Raw genomic sequence first — 23,145 nt, forward strand, 5'->3', positions numbered from 1 at the left:
ACGGGCTCGGAAGTTTCCCCGCTGCTCCTTGGGCTTCAACCTCAAAGAGACATCAGCGTGTGAAAACACATCCCCCTCCTGGTGTCTACAGGTCAACAATTCCTCTGAGTCCACATCTTCCAGCACTTTTCAGGGAGGCTTTGAAATGAAAAAGCTGCATTTTTAGGAAATTAACCCTCAGAGTCTTCACCTGCTGAGGGAGCGAGAAGTTTTGCACCTCCCGCACACCCAGCTCCACTCGCCCCCTTTTGCTGCTTCATCATTCACGGTTATTTCCATAAGCTCAGGGATTCTCTGAGCTCAGATTGCTTTCTCACCCCTTTATTTTCCATGTTTCTGGTGCAGTTTGGGATGCGTGGGGTTATTCGGAGCTGGCTCCCATGTGAGGCAGGACATTGCTGGTGTGAGTTCCCTGATCTCTTGAACTCCCCAGTCCGGCTTCTCACGGGGGATGTGAGAAAGGAGGATGGGGGGGACAGCCAAAGCTCTGTGCTGCACATCTGAAAATGCAAAGCACAACAGGAGCATGAAACAGGGCAGGAATTCCTCAGGGAATTCAGCCCTGCTCCAATATTGAGCAGTCGCTGTGCCCACAATGGTGACTTCAGGGATGAGTCTTCCTCAGAAGGTTGAGGGTAAAGATGAGACTGAAGACCTGAGAGCACCAACCTGCCCTAAAACATCAATTTAAAACTCCAACATTCACTCAGGTGAGCTCTTTCCACAAGCTTCCCATCAGCCAGGATGGGAAAGGCCACTCCACATTCCCAGAGTCTCACCAACACCTGCACACAGCTGGCAGACAGCTGTGGCTCCGAGCTGGGGCACACACACACACAGAGCTCCCACGCCCAGATGTCCCACGCTTGCCTCTGCTGTGTCTCAGGTTTGGTCCCTGCTTTGTTTGGAGGAACATAAGCTGCACTTTGGCTGTGTTTGCACATTTCGTGCTCTGAAGTCGTCCTGTGCTGTTGTCTCTGGCAGCCCCTCTCCAGCTCTGACCTATACAAAGCCCACGTGGGTCGACTTTGTTATTTTTTTATAGTCTGGAATATGCTCATTCAACAGGATGGTAAATCCAGCTGTATCAGCAAAGTAAAGAATAACAGGCATGAGAGCCTCAGAAAAGGCTCAAAAGCTTTTTCCCACAAGTCTTCTTTGTGCTCTAACACTTGATTTATTTTTCCCTTGTTAATGCTTTCTGAAGCCAGTAGCAAGGAAGGAATTAATGCCACAGATTAGGCGGGAGGACATGCTGACAGCACAGGAACTAAATCAACCAAAAAAGCATTGCAATGGTTGGAATTGCTGGTGTTGGAGAGCTCTGCCTCTGTCTGTATGGAAAAAGGAGAATAAATATAAGCCCTGCATACAGGGAAAGCTGTGAGGTGCTGGTGGGGAGCATTTTATAGAATCATGGAATGGTTTTGTTAGAAGAGATCTTGAAAACCATCCCATCCCACTCCCTGCCGTGGCACCTTCCACTATCCCAGGTTGCTCCAAGCCCTGCCCAGCCTGGCCTTGGACACCTCCAGGGATGGGGAGTCAAATGCTGGTGGATGCACCACAGTGGGAATGGGGAGCACTGCCAGGGAACATGGGGCTGTCAGAGAAGTTCAGCAGAGCCAGGGCTCCAAGTGCCCTGGGACACACCAGCGTGCCCAGGAAAAAATGATTTTCTTTCACTGCTGTGTGGTGAAAAACCCAGAAAATCATGGAATCGTTAAGGTTGGAGCAGGCCTTTAAGATCATCAAAGCAGCACCACATTCACTACCATCCATGTCCCCAGGTGCCACATCAACGTGGTTTTTACACAATTCCAGGTATAAGGACTCCAACACTGCCCAGGGCAGTCTGTGCCAGGGCTCGATAGCCCCTTCCATGAAAAAATGTCCCTCAAATCCTGAGGTCATTTCCTCTTGTCCTGTTGCTGGAAGCAGCTTCATGCGGGAAAACTTCACAAAATGAATCAAAATAACCTTTGGTCTCCAGGCTCAGGCTGCAATTTTCCTCCTCCACACAGATAAAATAGGGAGAAATCCACCCAAAATATGCCCTCCAGACTTTGTGGACAGCCAGTCAGTCATCTCCAAAGGCAGATCCAGCTGAGGGACAAAGGTATGTCCATAACCAGGGCTCACTTTGAAAAAAGTTGGGAATTCTTGGTTTTCCTCCTGGCTGTGCTGACAGCCCAGCAGAGGCCCCTCATTCCCTGCTTATGCTGGAGAACCTGGAGCTGGACTGGGAGCTGGCAGGTGGTTGCTGCTCCATTCAAGGCTCATTTATAACCAGGAGCTGATAAAATCTACCAGCCATTGAATGGGCTTCCTGGATTTTCTGTTTGGAAATCGGTGCTTTAATATCTGGAGAACAGAGGAAGCCAAGGAAGGCAGAGGCTTCCCTTGAGGGAAGTACAAAGCGTGGCTCTCTCCAGATACACATCCCAAGGGACTTCCATCTAAGTCCATCAGCAAAGTGCCAGGCTTGAGGCCAAAAATTCCCCGTGAAGCTGTGAAAGCCCTTACTTCTGCCATTCCAGTAGGATTTCCTTGGGGTTTCTGCACTTTTTGAGAGGAAAATTGGAGCAAATAAATAAGAATGTCAGAGCAAAGGAGCTGGAGACTCCCCCCTCTCTGATCTCTGGTTGTAACTGGTTATGGATTGGGGGAAATACAGAATTTCTGATTTGAGTAAAGCCCTGTCTCTGACTGTGCTGCATGGACTGTGCCAGAGCATGGAGATTGTGGGATTATTTCAGCTGTTCACCAGGAGCAGCTGCCACATGAGAGGGTTCTGCTCCCACTGTTCACTGATTTATCCCCACCCTCTAAAGCACCCAAATCCCAAACTTCCCCTCAGGAAAAGGCTCTGATGACTCAATCCCAGCACACGTGTGTGCTCACACCTGAGTAAGCACAGGAGGAGGAATGGCTGTTTCCATTCTACTCCAGCCAAACTTCCTCGTGGAGCAGCCAAATTTCTCTGCATGTGTCAGTGCCCTCCTTTGCTTGTCCTGTGTCAGACACCAGGGGTTGCAGCAGGGCTTTGGTGCCGTGTTTTCATCACAGCAGCTTTGGTGGGGGTGTTTCGGGTGTGTGGTGGTGTCACTGAGCTGTGATGGGATTTACCAGCCCAGAACCGAAGCTGCTCCTGATTGAAATGCTCCAGCTGCTGCTCCCAAAGGCTCTGTCCAGCTCTTGTCACATTTTCCAGGACACTGACCCCCATCAATCTGCTCCTGCCGTGTGCCTGCACCACAGCAGTGATGAGAAAGCAGAAATCTTACACTGTCTTTATGTCTGTCCCAGATCTTCTTTAATTAGGCTGGTGAACCATTAATTAGGCTACCTAAGCTTCTTTAGAGATGCTTAATCTTCCTGGGCAAGCAGAACTCACAATATCAGGGATGGATCCAGCTGACACCAGCTGAAACTGCTTTTCCTTACCTGTCACCAGCCTTGTTTTGCTCTATTCCCAATTTGCTGATGAACAAGTTTTGATATTTTTCCACTCATTTATGTCCCAGGCTGACCCAGAAGCACTTCAGTGTCAGTGTCATTACACAGGTCCCTGGCTCACCTGGGGTGAGGGGTTTGTAGGGGCACAACTTGGGGCTCAACCCCATATCTCTGAACCCACTCTGAGATTTCTAAAGTGATAATTGAGTGAACCTGAGATAAATGAAGTGAGTAAAAGGAAACCCCAGAAAATCAGGGGTGAGCCAGTGAGATCATATTGCTCAGAGAACAAAGCGGCCAATAATACCTTAAAATCCACTGCCCTTGTGCAAAGGACCATTTTTTCCTCACCAGTATTCAAATTCGGAGTCTGATGCAACCCGGGCTGGAGTGGAGTCAGGCTGCAGTGGCTGCGGAGCCCCACGAGGTGTCAGCGCCAGTGCAGCCCCGCTGCTGCTGCTGCTGCTGCTGCAACACCCACCCCAGCCTTGCATCAGCTCCGAGCAGGGCTGGGCATTCAGGGATGCGGATATCCCCTGGATTCAGGGATATCCCCTGGATTCAGGGATGTGGATATCCCCTGGATTCAGGGATATCCCCTGGATTCAGGGATGTGGCTATCCCCTGGATTCAGGGATATCCCCTGGATTCAGGAATAGGGATATCCCCTGGATTCAGGGATATCCCCTGGATTCAGGGATGTGGATATCCCCTGGATTCAGGGATATCCCCTGGATTCAGGAATAGGGATATCCCCTGGATTCAGGGATATCCCCTGGATTCAGGGATATCCCCTGGATTCAGGGATGTGGATATCCCCTGGATTCAGGGATATCCCGTGGATTCAGGAATGGGGATATCCCCTGGATTCAGGGATATCCCCTGAATTCAGGGATGTGGATATCCCCTGGATTCAGGAATGGGGTTAGGGTTAGGGTTAGGGTTAGGGTTAGGGTTAGGGTTAGGGTTAGGGGATATCCCCTGGATTCAGGGATATCCCCTGGATTTAGGGATGCGGATATCCCCTGGATTCAGGGATATCCCCTGGATTCAGGGATGTGGATATCCCCTGGATTCAGGGATGTGGATATCCCCTGGATTCAGAGATGGGGATGTCCCAGCTCCAGGAGGCCGGCAGGGAAGCGTTCTCCAGTGAGCAAAGCATGTTGAGATGGAGAAATCCTTTGTAATTCAGTTTCTCCAGCTTCAGGACATCCTCAGGAATTGGGCAGTGGAGAAAGTATTTCCACTATTAATCCCATTGTTTTGCAGAAAACATGTCCAAGCACATTCGAGGACACACCTCCTCTGCCATGAGGTGCCTGCACAGCCCAGGGCTGTTTTTTGGGATCCACCATCTCCAGAGAGCCCAGGGCTGTTTTTTGGGATCCACCATCTCCAGAGAGCCCAGGGCTGTTTTTTGGGATCCACCATCTCCAGAGAGCCCAGGGCTGTTTTTTTTGGGATCCACCATCTCCAGAGAGCCCAGGGCTGTTTTTTTGGGATCCACCATCTCCAGAGAGCCCAGGGCTGTTTTTTGGGATACACCATCTCCAGAGCAGAGCCTGCAGTGGGTGCTGCAGAGGACTGGCCACAATCCTCAGCATTTTTGCCCTCAGAAAGCAGATAAAAATTCACTTAAAGATAACCTTAAATGCTGTATGGACATCCAGTTATCTTACAGCCAACACTCAGTTCCCAGCACAAACCATTCCTCACAGGGCTGAGAACATCTTAGAGATGTTTCCCTTACATGGGGAAGGAAATGCTGGGGGCAGATGAAATCAGCAGTGAGACACAGCCAGGGGCAGGGCAGGGTTTAGTGTCCTGCTGGCTTTTGTGGCAATCCAGTAAAAAATGCCCTCATCAGGTGTTCTCCAACACCAATTTTCCTCTGTCACTTGCTGAGGGAGCCTTAGGAACCTGGGCTCAGTGGCTCACCTGTGTTCAGGTGGAGCAATTTCCTGGCAGGGAGGATGAAGAGGATTCCTTATGTAGTATCAGAAAAAGGTTTAATCTAAACATGACAGAAAAATCCCTGAGTTCCAGCACAGTGAGACATGAGAAGAGACTGATTGTGGAATTTTCAGAGCTGTGTCTAAGCCCTGTCAAAGAGGGCTGGGGGGGATGAAGCTGTTCTGTGGAAAGAGTGGATCATTTCTCCCTGTCCTGCCATGCCGAGCTTCCACAGCTGAAAAGGTAAAGGACAGGGCCTGACCCTCAGTGTTTGATTTTTACCTCCCTCAGCCCTGACAACAGTGCCATTGATGACATTCATTCTGGTTTATCTCCACAGAAACCCACTGACCCTGGCCTGATGGGTGAGTAGGTTTTTTCCACAACTGATTGGCATTGCTTTTCCTGGTGGTGCTGTGACAGCCTTTGGGATCAGATGGATTTCTGCCCTACCTGCTGCTGTCAAGGCACTTGACGAAGCTTTACCAGTCAGAGCAAGGCTGGGGAGGATTTGGTGAGTTCTGCTCCAGTTCAGTCTGGTCTCCCTGAGCCCCTCAGTAGAGAAAACTCCTTACAGCTCTTATCTTGCTCAGCATTTACCCTCTGGAAACGATGACCCTGGCAAGATTCCTTGTGGTTTTGCAAAAGGAAAGAAAATATTTGTTCATTCTCAGCAGCTTAAAAAGGTACAAGTGGGTGTGTTAACCATTCTCTTGAGCAGGAATGTTCTCCTAAAGCAGTAACCTGCAGGAGGAGGAGCTGCTGTGGTGGGGTCAGTGCAGGAGACGTAGGAAAGCTCTTCCCCGTGGTTACAATTATGTAGAATTTCCTTTTCTCACTCTTCCCTGTGAACCCCCAAAATCTCAGCAGAACCTCTAGGGATGGGTGGCAATTTAGGGACCGTGAAATGTAAACAAAACTTTGCTTTTCCTTCCAGCAGAACATGGAGTGTCATCTGCAGAGCCCCCCACCTCCTCCCAACACTGCTCCTGCATGACTGCCCGGATGGATTTGAACTGCAGCAATTTAGATTTTAAAATATGGCATCACATCCACTCCTGAACACACCTCAGGGTGATTTTACAGACATGATGTAACAGGTGATCTCTCTATCACTGACTCAGTTTCTGAAGAAAAGGTCTAATTTTAACCTGCAGCTTTGGTTAAGTGTTTCCATCCTGTTCTCTCTGAAAATAACCACTTTGGTTTCCTGTCATTTCTCTTGCTAGAAAAGACAGAGTCACACAGGAAGGCCAGCCCCAGGTGTCAGGGACACGTCACAGCTGGGGTTTTCTGTGCTGCCTGCACGGAAAGCACAAGTTTCATGATGACCACGTGTGAACAACAACCACCACACTCCATCCATCCCACTGATGAGGCAGGTGAGAATTAGATCCCATTGGAAAACTAATATTTACTCAGCTCCCTGCTGGGCAGCTCTGCCTGGCATTGCTTGGAGTGCAAACGGAGTTTCTATGGCGGTTCCTGGCACCCAGCACAGCTTCACTCTTCCCACAGGGTAAATTGGCACATTTTGGGGAGATTGGGATTGGGATTGGGATTGGGATTGGGATTGGGATGGTGGCCGAGTCCCTGGGGCTGGTGGGCTGCAGGGTGTCCCTGAGGGGTTATTCCTCTCTGCCAGGCTGTCCCCAGAGCAGCCAGCATGAGTAGTGGTTTATACCCCCATGGAAGAGTCCCAGAATATCCCGAGTTGGAGAGAATCCAAAAGGATCACTGAAGTGCAACCCCTGGATTTTATACAACTGCTTTTCCCTACAATTTCCCTGAGAGTCCAGGACAGGCCCCTGGAAGAACAGGACACAGGGAATGTGTTTGTGCACACCAGCTGCCCACTGCCCTTTTTCATGGTGCTTTCATGGACAGGCACCTCCTCCTCACTTATGCCACTGGGGGATGTCAGTCCATGAAAAAGGTTGGATATTTCAGGACACCAGGACATCAAGAAGCTGCGCAGCCCCCACAGGGCAGTGAGTCCTTCCATATGGCACTGCTGCCATGGGACATCCACTGGAGAATCTCCAGGAAGGTTTCATCAGTGGGAATTGGTGAATATCACACAAACACACGAACCAGTGATGCTCTGAAGTGCAGAGCAGCTGTGAGGAGAGGCTGCAGCTCTGCCCAGGCACAGGCTTGCCTGGAGAAGGGCTCAGCTGGAGGCAGGCACGGGCTGGTGCTGGGCTCATTCCTCCCAAATCCCTCACCTTTATGCCCTGCAGCCGGAGGGCAGCGGGGTTTGAACAGGCCGTTGGATCTTTATTGGGGAGAGGCAGTGAGTCAGGCACAGCCAAAGCTCTGCCTGCACCCTCACAAATCCCTTCAGCCCCAGGTGAAATCATGGCAACTTCACCCAGGTGCTGCAGGCAGTCTGGGCTGGCCTTAAGAGCAGCTGTATCCAGAGCCTTCCACTTCCCAATGTGCTGCTCTCCGAAGGTTGTAGCCCCCTGCTTCCCATCACCCTTTGGGATTCTGTGTACAGGGATTTCTTCCTCCTGCCCACCGCCAAACCACGCACCCAGCAGGGAGTTTCCTCCTGAGCTTCCTTTTCCTGTTTGTAGGATCAAATCCCTTTTTCGTTCCAGGCCAGTTTTCCTCTCTGTCTCCAATTCCACATCTCTTCCCAGGCCCTGTTTCTGTCACACCTGGCTGGAGCCAGCCCCCCCTGAGATCCATTTTGTCCTTGGCTGTGTTCTCAGAGTCTCCCCCATATCCATCAGGGGGATGGATCCCCATCCCAACAGGATTTGGGGAATGAGGCTGGAGCAGATCAGCCCTCAGTGATCCTTGCAGGATCAGGCCTGGCGCCTGCGAGGCTGTGGCACACAAAGCAGCGTGTGCAGCTCCACAGAAAAGCTGGAATTCATTTAATAAAGCCAAGGAAAATCAAATGAAAGCCTCCTTCCCTGCCTAATCCCCTGCATGAATCAACAGAGCTGCAGCATCCAAAGGCTCCAGGCTGGAGCCTTTTTCCCAGTGGAGAGCAGGCCACAACAAGCAGCAGGGAAAATCCAAGAGCTGCCATAAATTCTGTTCCTGAGGGAATCTTCTTGTGCAGCACAACTTCCCGTTCCTGAGACAGCTCTGCACTCAGCAGCCTTGTGGCTGGAAGTCCCTTTCCTCAAAAAAAAAAAAAAAAAAAAAAAAAAAGAATAATCTGCAATTTTGGGGGGAAAACAGAGCAGAGCCAACTGTTTCCTGCTGTTTTTTCTGATGCAACAGCCCTTGGCAGGGTCTTGCATCAGTCCCTGAGGATGCTGCAAGCCCGTGGCCAGAATGAGGAGGGTGTCAAAGTGCTTTTCAGGCTAATTTTTCTGTGTGGAAGGCAGGAGAGAAATCCAGATGGTATTTGGCCCACACAGCAAGAAGCAAATTCCAGAGAGAATATTTTGCAGGATTTGTGGGTTTATCTTGTTTGCCTTGGGTACAGGAGCCTCTCTAAGATTTGGTCTCCTGAATAAGACAGACAAAAACCTGTTTAACCTTTGCTCAGCAGTGATAGCACCTGCTCAGAAATTCCATGGGGTGCTAGGAAAAAGGCTAATTTTGCTTCAATTTCTATTAATTTTAATTAAACGTGGAAGATAAAGAGAGAATGGTTTGAGGCTTGCAGGATTTCTAACTAGGTAATACCAGGCTTCTGTTTTTTCTAGAAAATATTAGAGGTACCTGAAGAAAGCAAACATAAACAAGGGACAAAAGGATTTTCCATCCCCAAATATTCCTCCTCAAGAAAAAATTGTGACCAGCAAGAGTCATTTTTGATTATTCAGAGCCTGGCATACACTGGGATTAATGTGGCTCTAAATGACTTTCTTCTGTGAGCTGGGATTTTTATTTTGAACACCTGATTTCCTCTACCTGTGGAAGGACTCCCCAATTAACAGCCCAGACCTTTCCATGCAGCTGCTTCCCCAGGATCCTGCTCTCCCCTGGGAATGGGCTGTCCAGAGCTGATTCCTGCAGTAATTGCCCAGCCTGAGCCATCATGTGAGAGCTTAAACTCTTTACATCGTGGGGAGCCAGTGCCTCTTTGCAAAGCCTCTTTCAGGCAACTTTGTCAGTGTGGATTATGATTTTTTTTCCCCCCCTAATGCAAACCCGGTGCTGGCACAGGGATAAATCCCATTTTGCAGGAGCAAGGCTGTGGACAGACAGACAGACAGACAGACAGGAGACTGCAGCCACCAGCAGGGAGCTCAGCCCAGCATTCCCAGCCCTGCAATTCCTGCAGTTCACCAGGAATATCATTCAAAGACCCAGCTGCCTCCAAACGTGCAGGAAAAGCTGGGATAGCCCCAAAACCTTCAGCTTCCCAGAAAGATTCCATGGGCTGCTGGTTTTAGAGTCACTAGGTAACACCAGAATTCTGGTTCTTCTAGAAAATATTAGAGGTACATGAAGAAAACAAACATTAAAAGGGGGAAAATGATTTTTCCATCCCAAAATGTTCCTTCTCAAGAAAACATTGTGACCAGCAATAGTAATTTTTGCCCTGGTGCCTTTTGGCTGCTGGAAGCCAGGGCCAGTAGGAATCTCCTTCAGGTCCTCCCAGGCTCCAGGAGTGTTTGGAATATTCTCCACCACACAGAGCCTGGCAGGGCTGAAATCCCAGTGACTGAGCAGGAGCTTCACCCCCACCCTGCTCCTGGCACAGGCACCACGGTCCCTCCAGATATTTGACTTGTCTTTTAGCTGAGCTGATGGCTTTTTGCTCCCAGATCCAACGTGCAGCAGCTCATTGCAGCACAAAGCTCCCGAATTCCTGAGGTGCCCAGACCTGATTTCTGTGCAGCCCAAGGGACGAGCCCTGCAGCTCCTGCTGGTTACACAAGTGCAGAGGGGCAGCCCCTGCTTTCCTGGGCAAGTCAGAGCAGAAATGACCTCACTGAGATGCAGAGCCAGGCTCTGGAGATGTTGACCAAACCAGCCAGGAAACGGCTCTGAAGTGGAGCACACCCCACTTCTGGAATATTGCAACATCCTGAGGGTTTGCTTAGGCTCAGGGCTCTGTGCCTTTCGTTCCTATCACCCATTTTTGGGATAATTCTGGGCTGCTCTGGAGGCTGCAGGATTTGTCACCTGATGCTGTGGCAGTCCCTGGAGAAGTCCCTGGTGGTGCTGGCACGATGCAGACACATGGAGTGGGAGCTGCCCGTGGAGTTGGGTGAGCTTTAACCTCCAACCCAACCATTCCATGCTTCTGAGGGCAGGCAGCCGTGGCCAAAGGCACCCTCACCCCTCGAGGTGGCTCTGTGACCTGTGTGTGTCCCTGTCACCCTCAGGGACACAGTGATGCCAACTCATGCAGAAAAACTGGGAGAGCAGGGTGGGATCCTGGGGCTGGACATTGCAGGGCTCCTGCCCTGGCTGCAGAGGGAGGCAGGGAATCACGTCCAAAAGGAGCTGTTGGAAAGAGCTCCTAATTTAAAAAAAAAAAAAAAAAAAAGAGTTATTTTCCCTCCACAATGTGAACATCTGTCCCCATCTCTTGGGCCCTGTCCCTCACTCCTGCTGCCTCCCCAGCTCCATCCCAGCTCCTTGCTGGCTGCCACAGCTCCGGGTGCTCACGTGGATAATTGGGTTCAGCCCCCCCAAATCCAGGACCAGCCTCTCCAAGGCACAGATTGCACTGGCCTAAGGCAGGAGGGACATTTTCCCAGCAAACCCTGACTGCAGTCTGGTTTTTGGGGCAGGGCCACCCCAGGACAGCAGCTGAAGGACACATTAATTAAATCAGGAAAGAGGCTCAGGCAACAGGAATTGCCATTTCTTGCTTCCCTGGTCACTAATTTGATGGAGGGATCCAAATGTGGATTCATCTTTCCCGTTGTGCAGCTTGGATGAAGAGCAGGGGAATTTCCAGCATTTATTGTCCCAACTGATTGAGACAGAGCTTTCATTCTGTTCTGGGAAGATGAGCAAGACCTTTCTCAGCGGGGGAAACTGAGGCACAGCCAGGAACAAGGGTGGTTTCCGTGGATTTCTAGGTCCCTCCTGCCCACCCCGCTGCTTCCCGTGCCATCCATTCCCAACTGGGAGAATTGCAGTTTAAGACAGGCAGGAAATTTGCATCTCCAGGAATTATGCAGGGGGGAAAAAACCTTACAGGGATCTCTAGAAAATCCCTGTTACATTTCAAGGTCTGGAATCAGGGAGTTGAATACATCCTTTTTTAAAGACCTTTAACACCCATTTTTCCAAAAATCCTGTCTGCTGAGCTCTGACACATAAAAAAATAAATTAATTAAATAAAACTCCAGTAAAATCAGCTGGAGAGACATCTTTATTTCATGGCTCTGCAGGTTAAAATCAGCAACTCCTTTTAAAAATGGTAAAAAAACCCCTTCAGGCAGTTCCATTGCCTGCATATTAAAGGAACAATTTTCTTGCTGGGTGTTATTTTGCTGCAAGGAAGTTTGTCAACATCAATTCTCCTTGTCTCCAAGTTCCCTGATACCTGGAGCTCGTTTTCACTGGATGAATTTATTTCCCTCCGAGGATCCCTTTATTAGTTCCAGCCACAATTCCCTGTCAGCTCCTTGTTTTGATTTATCTGTGCACCCTTGAAGCTGCTCCCGGCCTGTGTCACACCCCACCCTTCAGTGGCTTCTTCCCAACCCAAACAGATTTAGGGCCTTTCATCTTCCACACAAATCTTCAAAGGAACAACAGTTTTATGGGTTTTGCAATTCCCTCCAGTCCTGGGACATTCCCACCTGCTGCTCCAAGGGCTCACCCTTCCTTGGTGGCATTCCCTGTGTTCTCCACAGCCCTCCCACACAGGAGCTCCTGGGTTTGGGGAGAAAAATATCCTGGGTTTGGTCTGAGGCTGGGAAAATGTCAGCCTTGCTCCCTGTGTGTTTTCCAGAGGGATGTGTTCCCACGCCTGCCCTCTCCCATCACCTCCAGCCCCCGGGACAAAGCCCAGCAGCCACAAGAGCAGAGCTGGGGACGTGACTGGACAGAGCTGGGGCCACATGTGGCTCCCATTCCAGGAGTCCTTCCCAGGAAAAGCCCTCCAGGAGCCTTCCTCTGCCACGGTGGCACCACTGATGAATCCACGTCCAGGAGTTTCCAGCTGTGGCTGCTCCATCCCTGGGAGTGCTCAAGGGGCTTGGAGCAACCTGGGATAGTGGGAACAAGAGGAGCTTTAAGGTCATTTCCTTCCCAAAGCATTCCATGGTTCTGTGAGGGCACAGTGGCGCCAGGGAAAGGTCAGCAGGGAGGAGCCAAGAGCCAAAGGGCCCAGTCTGGTGACCAGCAATGGTGACCTGTAGGGAATGCGTGGAGCAGGAGCTGTGATCCCACCCCAGGTTTGCCCTGGGGTGCCCCCAGAGTGCCCCCCAGGTAAAAAACCCTTTTATCTGTGCTGTGGGAACTTGGGTGCACAAAGCAAAGTGCTCTGAGCACATCCCAGCCCCAGGGTGTGCAGACACTTCCTGCCTTTGTTGGGTGTCCAGGTCCTGTCCTGCTCCCACCCTGAGCCCAGCCCTGGAGGGGTCACTGGTGGGGCTGGAGCAGCATCCCACAGATCCATGGGGATTGCCCAGATCCAGTGGGATTTCACTCCCTGGCTTTGTATTCCCTTGTTCTGCAGGCTTTGCCAGCCTGTCCATGTCCTTTTGCAGGCCCTGTGTGCTCCAGTGGCCTGAAGCAGGAGATGATCCCTGGGCGAGCTCTGCAGACCTCCCTCTGTTAGCAACTACTTCTATCAGTGCTCCCTCTTCCCCAACCCAAAATTCCCTTTTCCAAACCCCATGGGAAGCTCAGTGAGTCCCTCCTTGTCACACCTGAACTGGCTGTGGGATCTGTGTGACATTTGCTCAGCCCATGTGGCACCACTCAAGTCTCACTTTACTGGGATTTCTCCACAGCTTTTCCTGCCCGTTTCTTCCTCTGGGATGTGTTTGTGTCCCAAGGGAACAGCCCCAGCTCCACCCTCTCCTTTAGGAATGAAAACCTTGGAGTTGTGTCATCTGCAACCCAAAATCAAATCCTCCACAAGCCCTGGGAGCCTGAGCATCCCTGCCCTGCTCCTTTCCCACTGAAACTCCTTTTCTCCAGGCTGGAATGGACAGGGAAGAGGAAGTGCAGCACTTCTCCCATAAAAACTTGGTCCCTTCCCACTGCTGGACATTCCTTTTGCTGCACAGAACTATGGACACACCCTGGGAATTGGGATATTCCTCCTGTGCTCCCTCCTCGTGCCCAAAGCTCTCCCACCTCCCCATTCCCCTAGTTTTAACCTCAGGAAAATGAACTAGAATTTTAAAAAGGAGGATGGAGATGGAGGCATGGATGCTCTCATTGCTCCTAAATCCAGCTGCAAGAGGAATATTTGAAAACCCAGGTGCTGATGGTGTGGGATAATCATGGAAAAAGAAAACTTTTCGAGGCAAAGACCAGCAACCAGAGTGTTGTAATTCAGCTTTCTTTGTTAAAAAAACAAAACAAAACAACCCAAAACATAGAACAACCCAAACATTGAACAGATTTGTTAAACCACAGACATAAAAGAATCAAGAAATACTACCAAAAAAAAAAAAATTACATTGCAAGAGACATCTTGTTGTCCAAGGCCATTGGATTCAGGAGCTGCTGGCTGCCCAGCCCTCAGTCAGGGGATTGCTGTGCTGCCAGGAACACAAACATTGGGAATACACAGCGCTTATTGGAGAAGAATTAAGACTAAAAGACATTTACCCCTTTCAAATAAATATAGTGTCATCTACAGCAATATTTAAATTAGTAAAACAGGTTTTTTAAAGCAACCAAATATAACAAAATCGTAAATCAGGTTCAGGTTTCCTTGTGTGTGTTAAGAGCCTTATTTTTTCTGTGTTAAAAAAAAAAAAAAACCAACAAAAATACAAAACAAAGTGTCTCTGACAAGTGAGATTCTCCACCAGGAGTGAAGGTCACCCTCACTTTGTTCTGAGGGTGGGAGCGAGGTCTGGGAACCACTCAAGATCCTCCTGCTCCAAGGATTTTGGTGGGACATGGACCTCCCCTGTCCTCTGAACAAATCAGGAGTTTTCCCTGTGCCTGCCGTGGATCCCAGCACAGCCTCACCCGGGATGAGGGAGAGCTCCTGTGCTGGGCTGAACGTCAGCCCTGGGGAAGAACTCAGGTGTAGCTATAAAGTCTCTTTTAGGCAGTTTAGAAATTAATTCAGTGTTTAAAAAAATACTTTTTATTTTTACTCATTAACACTTCCACAGCTGGAGGAAGCAACGCCCCTTTTTCAGGCAAGGAATAATTCTCTGGATTTGGGATCCTTGGGATCACCGACCCCAAGCCACGTTTCCTACCACTGCATCACCAAACTGGGAGCTCTTGGTTGCACCAGCAGCATCCCCCACACATTCCCAACCCAATTCCAGTTCCAACTGGGAAGAACTTGAGCCCAGGCAAAGCCAGCACAACCATGGGTGTAACTCCTCAAGGAGTCACCTGGAATGAGGAGCCCCTGGAGATTCCCTCAGCACTGAGTTCTCCAGGATGTCCTGGCAGGGATGAGGGAGCAGATTCCCATCCTTGCAGAGATAAAGGAGCAGATTCCCACCCCTGCAGAGATAACAGAGCAGATTCCCACCCCTGCAGGGATGAAGGAGCAGATTTCCACCCCTGCAGGGATGAAGGAGCAGATTTCCACCCCTGCAGGGATGAAGGAGCAGATTTCCACCCCTGCAGGGATGAAGGAGCAGATTCCCACCCCTGCAGGGATGAAGGAGCAGATTCCCACCCCTGCAGGAATGGATGAAATAGGAGATTCCCATCCCTGCAGGGATGGAAGAGCAGATTCCCATCCCTGCAGAGATAAAGGAGTAGATTCCCACCCCAGCAGGGATGGATGGAGGAGCAGATTCCCACCCCTGCAGGATCTCCCTGCTTGGCAGCCAGGCGTGGCTGGCTCTGGCTCATGCCAGAGCTCGGGATGCTCCCAGGGCTGGTACAAGGCTGGGATTCAATCACAGCCAGAGCTCGGCACCAGCCCAGAGCCACCCTGCCCTGGGGCTGCCCTTTGCCAAGCTCCAGGAGCTGCTTTGTTCCAGCCCTTTCCCAATTTCTTGTCATGAGGTTGCAGAGTGGATGGAGGAAGAGCTGGCATCCCAAGGGAACAGCCCCAGGCAGCGGGGGCGTTGTGTAAGGACAACGTTTGGCAGTTTCTTGATGGATTTGTTTTGTAATCTGATTTTCTAGTAAAGCCCGAGAGCGCCGTGGCCTCGGCTGAAGGCACAGGTACCTTCCCAGAGTGAAACATTCCCTGGGATTCCCTGCAGCCAGACCAGGATTCTGCCACTGGGAGTATCTCTGCAGGGTTGGGAATCACAGCTCCAGGGAACAGCCCCACTGCCCAGACCCACCACGGAGCAGCCCCTGGAGGAGCCCGATTTATTCCCTTGCCCGAGCCACCCACTGGGAGAGGACTTGGACAAGAACAAAGCCACTTCCCAGGAGTTTCAATCCAGCTGAAGGGCCTTTAAAGTTTGTTCAACTGTGCCAGAGTCCCTTTGAACTCTGTGGCCACCAAGGGGGCCACTCCAAACAAAAGCCTGTTTACCAGAACATGGAATCTGAGATGGAAAACACTGCAAATTCTGCAGGAAGTTTAAAAAAAATCATTAAAAATCCACCAGGATGACATAAATTACCCCTGGATTTTGCAGGGCTGAGCAGGGCTGGTTCCCCTCCCAGCTGGAGGAAGGGTTCATTTAGAAAAGAGGAACCCAACGGGTAGGGAAGTGCCTGGCCAGCAGCTCCTGCTGTTTAGCAATCCCTGCAGGATGCAATGCTGTGAACACCCCAAACAACTGCCAGCCTGGGAGCCTGAACTCAAAAACAGCCAGAGAGGAGCAAGAATTGGAAGCTGGGGTCAGTTCAAGGAGCACGGGATCACGGCACAGCCACGGCGCCGCTGTTGGGCTCCGTCACCTTCAAGGTCTTTCCCAACCTGAATTCCATGGACAGAACAGCTCCAGCTGGACTTGCAGGGAGCTGTCAATGGAACAGATCCCTGTGGAACCTCCTGAGGTCACTGTGGTTTCAGGGTCCTTGTGGGGAGGGTCCATCTCCCTCCCTGCCTGACCACAGGCTCCAAAGAGCACAACAGAAAAACAACAGGAAAAAATCCCATCTCCAGTGCTGGGAAGGATGGGAAACTCTGGGAACTCTCTGTTGCTCCCCCTGCCCTCCCTGACACATCTCACTTTGTGTTTGAGGAAAACAAGCAGCAAGGCCTTTCCCAGGGGTGAATCCTCCCTTTTCCATACCCAAATCCATCAGAACAGCACAAGCTGGGGGCAGATGTTGCTGATCCAAGGGAAAAGCTGCCACGCTGGACAGCAGAAGCTGTGGCAGCCGTTTCCACAATTGCAGAAACTACTTTTTGTCTTTCCTGTCTAAAATGAAATTCAGTTTTACCCCTTCCCTCATTATCTCCCAAACCTCCAGGCAAAACCAACCCAAGCTCTTCCAGCTGCATCACCACGTTCTGGTGGAGGGCAGCTATGGGGGATCAATGACTCCAGGGTTAAAAAAATCAGCTTTTTGGCAGATCAGCTTTGAGACGTGAGCTGTGGCTGACCAAATTCAGCCTTTTTGTGGCTCTGTGCTGGTACCTGGTTCAGTTTCTTCCTAAACCTCTATTGCCAAGGAGATGCTGATGAGATGCCCACGAAGGTGGGATCAGTGCCAGAGCCTCAGGTTAGTACAAGAAAAAATCTTCAGCAGCAAGTGAGAAATCATGGAAATCCACAAAAAGCAAAGCAAGCCAGTTAAGGATTTAATTAAAATCCATTGATTGCTTAAAAAATATTTTTTAGTGTGACAGCTTCTCTTTAAACAGTGTGAAAGGGTCACCAGGAGCACACCGTGATGGACAATGTGTCCAAGCCAACCTTTGGGAGGTCTGGCCCCACTCCTGAGCTCTCTGTGGAGGGCCCTCGGTGCCAGCTGACTTTGGGTTGAGGTGCCTGAGATTCCAATGCCTCAATGCCTTTGCTTTGCATCCCAAGGAATTCTGCTGGTGGCTTTTGGCACTGAGAGCCCCCACGTTGAACCCAGACCCTGCAGGAGCTGCCCTGAGACCTCACAGCCAAAAAAACCTGCAGCTTGAGTGGCAGGTGACAGACTGAGGTCCCCTCTCCATGGAGCAGGTCTAGCAGGAGCTCTGACTTCCCATCACTGCTCAAAACCATCTCAGCCTTCAGCTGGAAGAAGCCAAAACTCAAATTCAGGTTTTGTGACTCATGACCTTATTTATGCCAAAGCCTCTCCATGGACATTGGATCTGAGATGCTCCAACTCATTGCACTGGCCAAAAACCTTGGGGTCTGCCCTCTGGATATTCCCAAAGCAGGTGCAAATCCTCCTGGATTAACTCAGCTCCCAGAGAGCTGGATTGGGAATCTCCACACTGTCACCTGAGCTGGATTGGGAATGTCCACACTGTCACTGAGCTGATTTGGGAATCTCCACACTGTCACTGGGAATCTCCACACTGTCAGCTGAGCTGGATTGGGAATCTCCACACTGTCACTGGGAATCTCCACACTGTCACTGAGCTGATTTAGGAATCTCCACCCCAGCTGCCATGGAATAAAGAGCTGATTGTCTCCCCTGCTCCTGCCTCGGAGCAGGACATGGGGCTGGCAAAGTGGGAGTGTGGAGCTGCACCTGGACACGGCCACACAGCTGGGCAGGAGCTGCCCCTGCCCCAGCACAAGCTGCAGAACTTCCCAGGACAAAGCCTGAGTGAGAACCACGGTGTCCCTCACGCCCCTTCACCCCAAAGAACTCTGCTACAAGGAAATCCAGCGGGAAGCGACAGCTCCTGGAGCAGCCCGGCTTCCCAACGGCCAAGTTTACAAAAAATGGGAAATAGTTCACCAAGCCACCTGCACAAAGCACGAGCACAAAGATCTGCAACAGAGACAGCAAAGCAGCTCCAGTGGGGAAAAGATCAGAATTGCAGGTGATGTCGGAGCACAGAGGCACAATGAGCAAATGGTTCAGGAACTGCAGCTTTCCAAAAGGTGACACTTGGACCAAAGAAAGCAGCGTGTCCCTAAGGGGACAGTGCTGACCTACTTGGGAACTACAGGAATTCTGGGGCTGCTCAGGCATGGGATGGCACCACCCACGACAGCAAACCAGGATTTCACATGCAGATCGTGGATGGTGCTCAGGGATCACTCCTGGAACGGGAGGGTGGTGCTGGGATCTCACCAAGCCAGACCTGATGCATGGAGGAGGATCAGGCCCAGGCTCTGCTCCTTGGAGCAGAACTCACTTTCATTACTCACAGGTGGGGAGGCCCTGGCACAGAGCAGCTGTGGCTGCCCCTGGATCCCTGGCAGTGCCCAGGGCCAGGCTGGACAGGGCTTGGAGCAGCCTGGGATGGTGGAAGGTGTCCCTGCCATGGCAAGGGTGGCACTGGATGGGCTGTAAGGTCCCTTCCCACCCAAACCATTCCATGATCTCCAGCAGCCCGAGGTGGCTCCAGCCAGCCAGGACATCTGCCCTTCTCCACAGCCCAGAGCCAGTTGGTCCCATCTCCGTGGCACATTCCAGAGGAAACACAGCAGGACAAAGGGAACAGTGCCAGACAGAGCACGGAGAGACTGCCCAGGGAATGTGCCAGGGCAATCCCCACCCTTTATTTCTCTCAGCTTTAGGGGTAAACATGGCTCCCTGAGCGGGGCCATGAGGAGAGAGAGCACAGAGCTGCTCATCCCATGCTGGATGAAAGCCTGGCACAGAAAAGCATGGAATGAGCAAGCCAAGGACTTGGCCTTCTGCTGACTGCAGCTCCTGGGTTTCTCAGCAGGACCTCCCCCCTCAGTGCTCATTCCCAGGGATGGGCACTGTGGGGAAGAGCATCCTGGAGGACTGGCTCAGCAGCAGGGTGCTGGCTTGGATCTGAGAGTGGAGATCCAAATCCAAAGGGTGGCAGGGCCCCAAGTGAGGGGCACAGCGACACTCAGATGAGGCCCCCCCACGTCCAGTGTCCAGCAGCACATGGGGGTGTGAGTTTGGGGGAGTGAGACAACATCAGCCATCCTCTGCTTCCCACCCCCCACCTGGGCCAGGTAAGGCAGCTCAGGACCCCCCCAGGGCTCTGTGGCAGCCCCAGCCCCCACCAGGCACTCTGAACACTCAAACAGGCTCCAGCAGATCCCAGAGCCAAAGCAAAGGAGCCCCCAGAACCAAGCACAGCCCTCACACACACACAGGGAGCACAGGCAGCACCCCTCTGGAACTGCCCTTTGGAATTCCTCCTCCTGGCTCGTACCAAGGACTTCTTCTGGCTGCTCTGCAGGGCTGGGAGGGGCTGGAGGGGCTGCAGGAGGTGAGCAGAGCCTTGGGGCAGTGGTGGCAGCAGGAGGCAGCTCCAGTGCCTGGGACTGGGGAGTGAGGGGTCGGATCCTTGTGTCATCTCAGAATAACGTTGTGCGTTTCCTCGAGCTCAGAGTCCCTGCTTTTCCTGCCTAGGATTCCTGAGGAACCACTTCCATCAGCTTCTGGCACAGCACGGTGGTGGAGACTGCAGAGAAAGCAAAGGAAAGGTCAGGGATCACCTCCAGCAGAGACCTGGGTCCATGAGGGAAGGGCTGAGCCCTCTGCCTCCCCACCCTGAGTCTGAGTACAAGTGGAGGCTTGAAAAATATTCCACAGATGCTCCCTGCTCCATCCCAGAATTCAAACCTCACACCAGGAGCTCTGCTCCTGCAGCAAGGACCCTGCACTGCTCCAGGCCTCCTGGCCACAGCTTCTCCTTGCCTGCTCATACTAATTGTGGATGCTCTGAATGTGAGCAGCCAAAATTGAGTCAGGAATCAGCATGGAAAATCCAAGGTGAAGCTTTTACTTCCAATTCTGAAAGCCCTGTGAGCCCCCAGCCTCTTCTGAAGGACAAGCCCACCCAAAGCCCCCTGTCCTGCACACAGGGCAGAGGCCACTGCCTGGCCCAGGGCAGGTGGGACCAAAGGGACCATTCCAGGTGTAGATTTCCCAGGAAAAGGTGCTAAACTGGAGTAATTTTATTATCCCACCCATCCAAATGCTCCTCTGCTCCCTGCTGCTCTGCTGTGGTTGGAGATCACAAACTATTCCTGCATGGCAAAACTCATCTAAGCACAACCAAGTGAGACTCAGACCAGTTGGAGGTGATCCAATTACCTGCAATATATCCATAAATCACATTTAAAGTTCCTGTGTTTCTCACTGGACATTTGCAGAACTATCACTGTCTGTTCCCAGAATATTTTCAATATTCTCCTCACAATCCTTTGGTGGAGGAAAACGATGAATATGGTAATTTACCACCCAGGCACTGCAAAAATGGCTTTTCCAGGAACTGAGCCTAATATCCAGGGTAAAAAAGTGAGTGTGGGACAGAGGGACAGAGAGAGAGATGGGGGGAAAAGAAGAAGAACAAGTGCTGAGTGCTGCTGAAAGCTTTTTTCTTCCTCATGAAACATGCAGCTAAGGCTGGGCACTTCTCCTTGCCTGCTTTTCTAGGTCAGCCCCTTGCAGGAGAGCGGGGAGGCAGCTGCTGAGCTCAGTTACTCGGGCAGCAGCAGGGATTGACTTTCTGGGCTCAGTTGTTGAGGCTCCATGTGCCAAGCACAGCCTCTCCATCCCTCCAAACACACCCTGGCCTTGTGGCAGCTGGTGGAAAACCTTGGAGCAGATACCTTAAAAATAAACCTGAGAGAAAACATCCAGGAGAGCTTCCCTTCCCTCTGCTCCGCTGCACAGAGGGGATGCCAAGGAAAGCTTTGCCTGGATCCCAAATGCCAGCACTGCCCAAGCCATGGGCTGGGACTAATTGTGGATTTTCAGCTGTCAAACTGAGGCCAGCTGTGCTCAATCCTTCCTACACCACTGGGAAGGGTTTCTTTGCTGAGCAAAGGCTTGGCCCTAGGCTTTACCAGGAGCAGAGAATTCTGCTCTGCTAACAACCTCTTTGCCAGGATTAAAACCCCCCCAAAACCATGGTATTGGTCCCAGACTTTGCCATTATTGCACATCAGGATGCATTTTGGATGCCTGGCACACATGGCAATCATCAGGATAAACTTGTTCCCATGAAAGAAGAATGGAGCAGAGCCAGGATTCTGGAAGCTCCTCCAGAGGGAGGAGAGCCAGCCCTGCAGCACAGCACTGGGAAACTTTTTGGGAGCCAAAGCTGCTCCTCCCTGGAGATACTCACAGATGCCTTGGAGAACCCACTTGGGCTTGTTTTGCCACCAGACCCCGAAGAAGTAAATGGGGATCCCACTGAGGATGATGGCAAAGCCGATCCCGCACTCCTTGGGCGTCATCCAGAAGGAAACGGCGATGAGGAACAGGCAGGCCAGGATGAAGAAGATGGGCAGGCAGATGTTCACCTGAGCAGGGAGCAAGGGACAGCTTAGGAGATGTGCCAGGAGAGGCTTTCCAGGAGTTCATCCAGCCTGGGAGGGACAGAACTATTGTTCCCCCATGGCCAAGAGCCTTTCTCAGCACCTTTTTGGACCTCAGTTCCATAATTCCAAATCCAAATCATCAGCACCAAACATCACAGCCAGCAGAGGCACAAGCTGGGGCTGTTTTCCAGGGGACTCCAGGCAGGGCACCCACCAGAGCAGCCCAGCTTTGAGAAGAAAACCCCAAAACCTAAGGGAAGAGCCAGCAAAGATTCCCTTTGGGAAGTCACCCGTGGGTTTGTTTCCCCGTGGGTGCTGCTGCCTGGCACAGACCCGAGTGTGCCATGGCATGAGGGAAAAACAGCTTTTGGGGGAGAGGCACCGGGGGCTGACAAGATCTTGGCCTCCCCCCAGACGGGACATGGGGCTGCCAAGCTGGCCAAGGACACCGGGGACAGAGCTTGGCACAGGCTGGCTGCTTTAGCAGAAAACTATTTTAGGGGAATTCCACAGGGGTACAGAGTGTTACACTGAGAGCCACAGCCCGGGACTCATGGAGAGTAATCCCACCACAAGCCCTGTCCCTGTCACCCAGAGCTCCCTCACTGTGCTGTCCCCAAGGCAGCTCTTTGCACTCCTGCATGGATTCAGCAGCAGGGACACCTCCTTTGGCTACAACACAACATTGCCCTGCAGTCCCAGCCCCTTCTCCTTGCAGGACCAGCAGCTGAGCCTCCCCTGGTGCTGGGGAGGGGTCCCCTGGCAGTGCCCACCCTGCTCTCACCTTGATGGGCCTCTCCAGCTCTGGCTTCTTGTAGCGCAGCCACATCATCCCGATGATGGCCAGGGCCACACACAGCCAGTTGAAGAAGCTGAAGAAGTTGATGACTGAGAAGATGTTGTTGGAGAAGGCATAGAGCAGGGTCATGACACACTGAATTCAGAGAAAAGGCCATTAGGAAAGGGAGCAGGCAAAACCACCTATGTTACAACACTAAACGGGGTATTCAGGGGAAATACCTGCCAGGGAAGGGATCACACTGACTATTTTTTACTTATTTAAGTTATTTTCAGTTGGTGACTGGAACCATTTCATAGGATCATGGAATGGTTTGGGTTGGAAGGACCTCAAAGCTTAAAGGACCTCTAGTCCATGGGCAGGGACACCTTCCCCTAACCCAGCTTCCTCCAGGCCTTGTCCAGCCTGGCCTTGGACACTTCCAGGGATGGGAAGAATTCAAGACAGAAGTGGACAATGAGGACATGATGGGAAGGGTCCATGTCCTGTGGG

The 23,145-nt window shown here is 51.5% G+C and overlaps 1 protein-coding gene and 1 long non-coding RNA gene across 3 annotated transcripts in view; one reads left to right on the forward strand and one right to left on the reverse strand.

Annotated features, from left to right (window-relative positions):
• The first annotated feature begins 4,498 nt into the window (after positions 1 to 4,498).
• On the forward strand, positions 4,499 to 13,782 carry LOC128793857 (uncharacterized). The gene is made up of 5 exons (XR_008432910.1): positions 4,499 to 5,658; positions 5,756 to 5,929; positions 6,353 to 6,515; positions 6,645 to 6,797; positions 12,308 to 13,782. It is a non-coding gene; the product is annotated as an uncharacterized LOC128793857 (long non-coding RNA).
• A 74-nt stretch (positions 13,783 to 13,856) lies between these two features.
• SLC7A5 (solute carrier family 7 member 5) overlaps positions 13,857 to 23,145 on the reverse strand; it is a 32,852-nt gene continuing 23,563 nt past the window's right edge. Inside the window, exons 8-11 of one of the 2 annotated variants that reach the window (XR_008432909.1) lie at positions 22,639 to 22,788; positions 21,659 to 21,836; positions 18,002 to 19,987; positions 13,857 to 17,948 (exon numbers count right to left, since the gene is read on the reverse strand). Coding sequence is in view for 1 of the 2 variants with exons in the window: in XM_053953279.1 (XP_053809254.1) it covers positions 19,932 to 19,987; positions 21,659 to 21,836; positions 22,639 to 22,788 (384 nt within the window). In the remaining variant the exon portion in view is untranslated. Of the gene's footprint in view, positions 19,988 to 21,658; positions 21,837 to 22,638; positions 22,789 to 23,145 lie in introns of both variants that reach the window. The other variant, XM_053953279.1, reaches the window with a different exon arrangement.

Source organism: Vidua chalybeata, chromosome 11, assembly GCF_026979565.1.
Source record: "Vidua chalybeata isolate OUT-0048 chromosome 11, bVidCha1 merged haplotype, whole genome shotgun sequence".
Classification (NCBI taxonomy): Eukaryota; Metazoa; Chordata; class Aves; order Passeriformes; family Viduidae; genus Vidua; species Vidua chalybeata.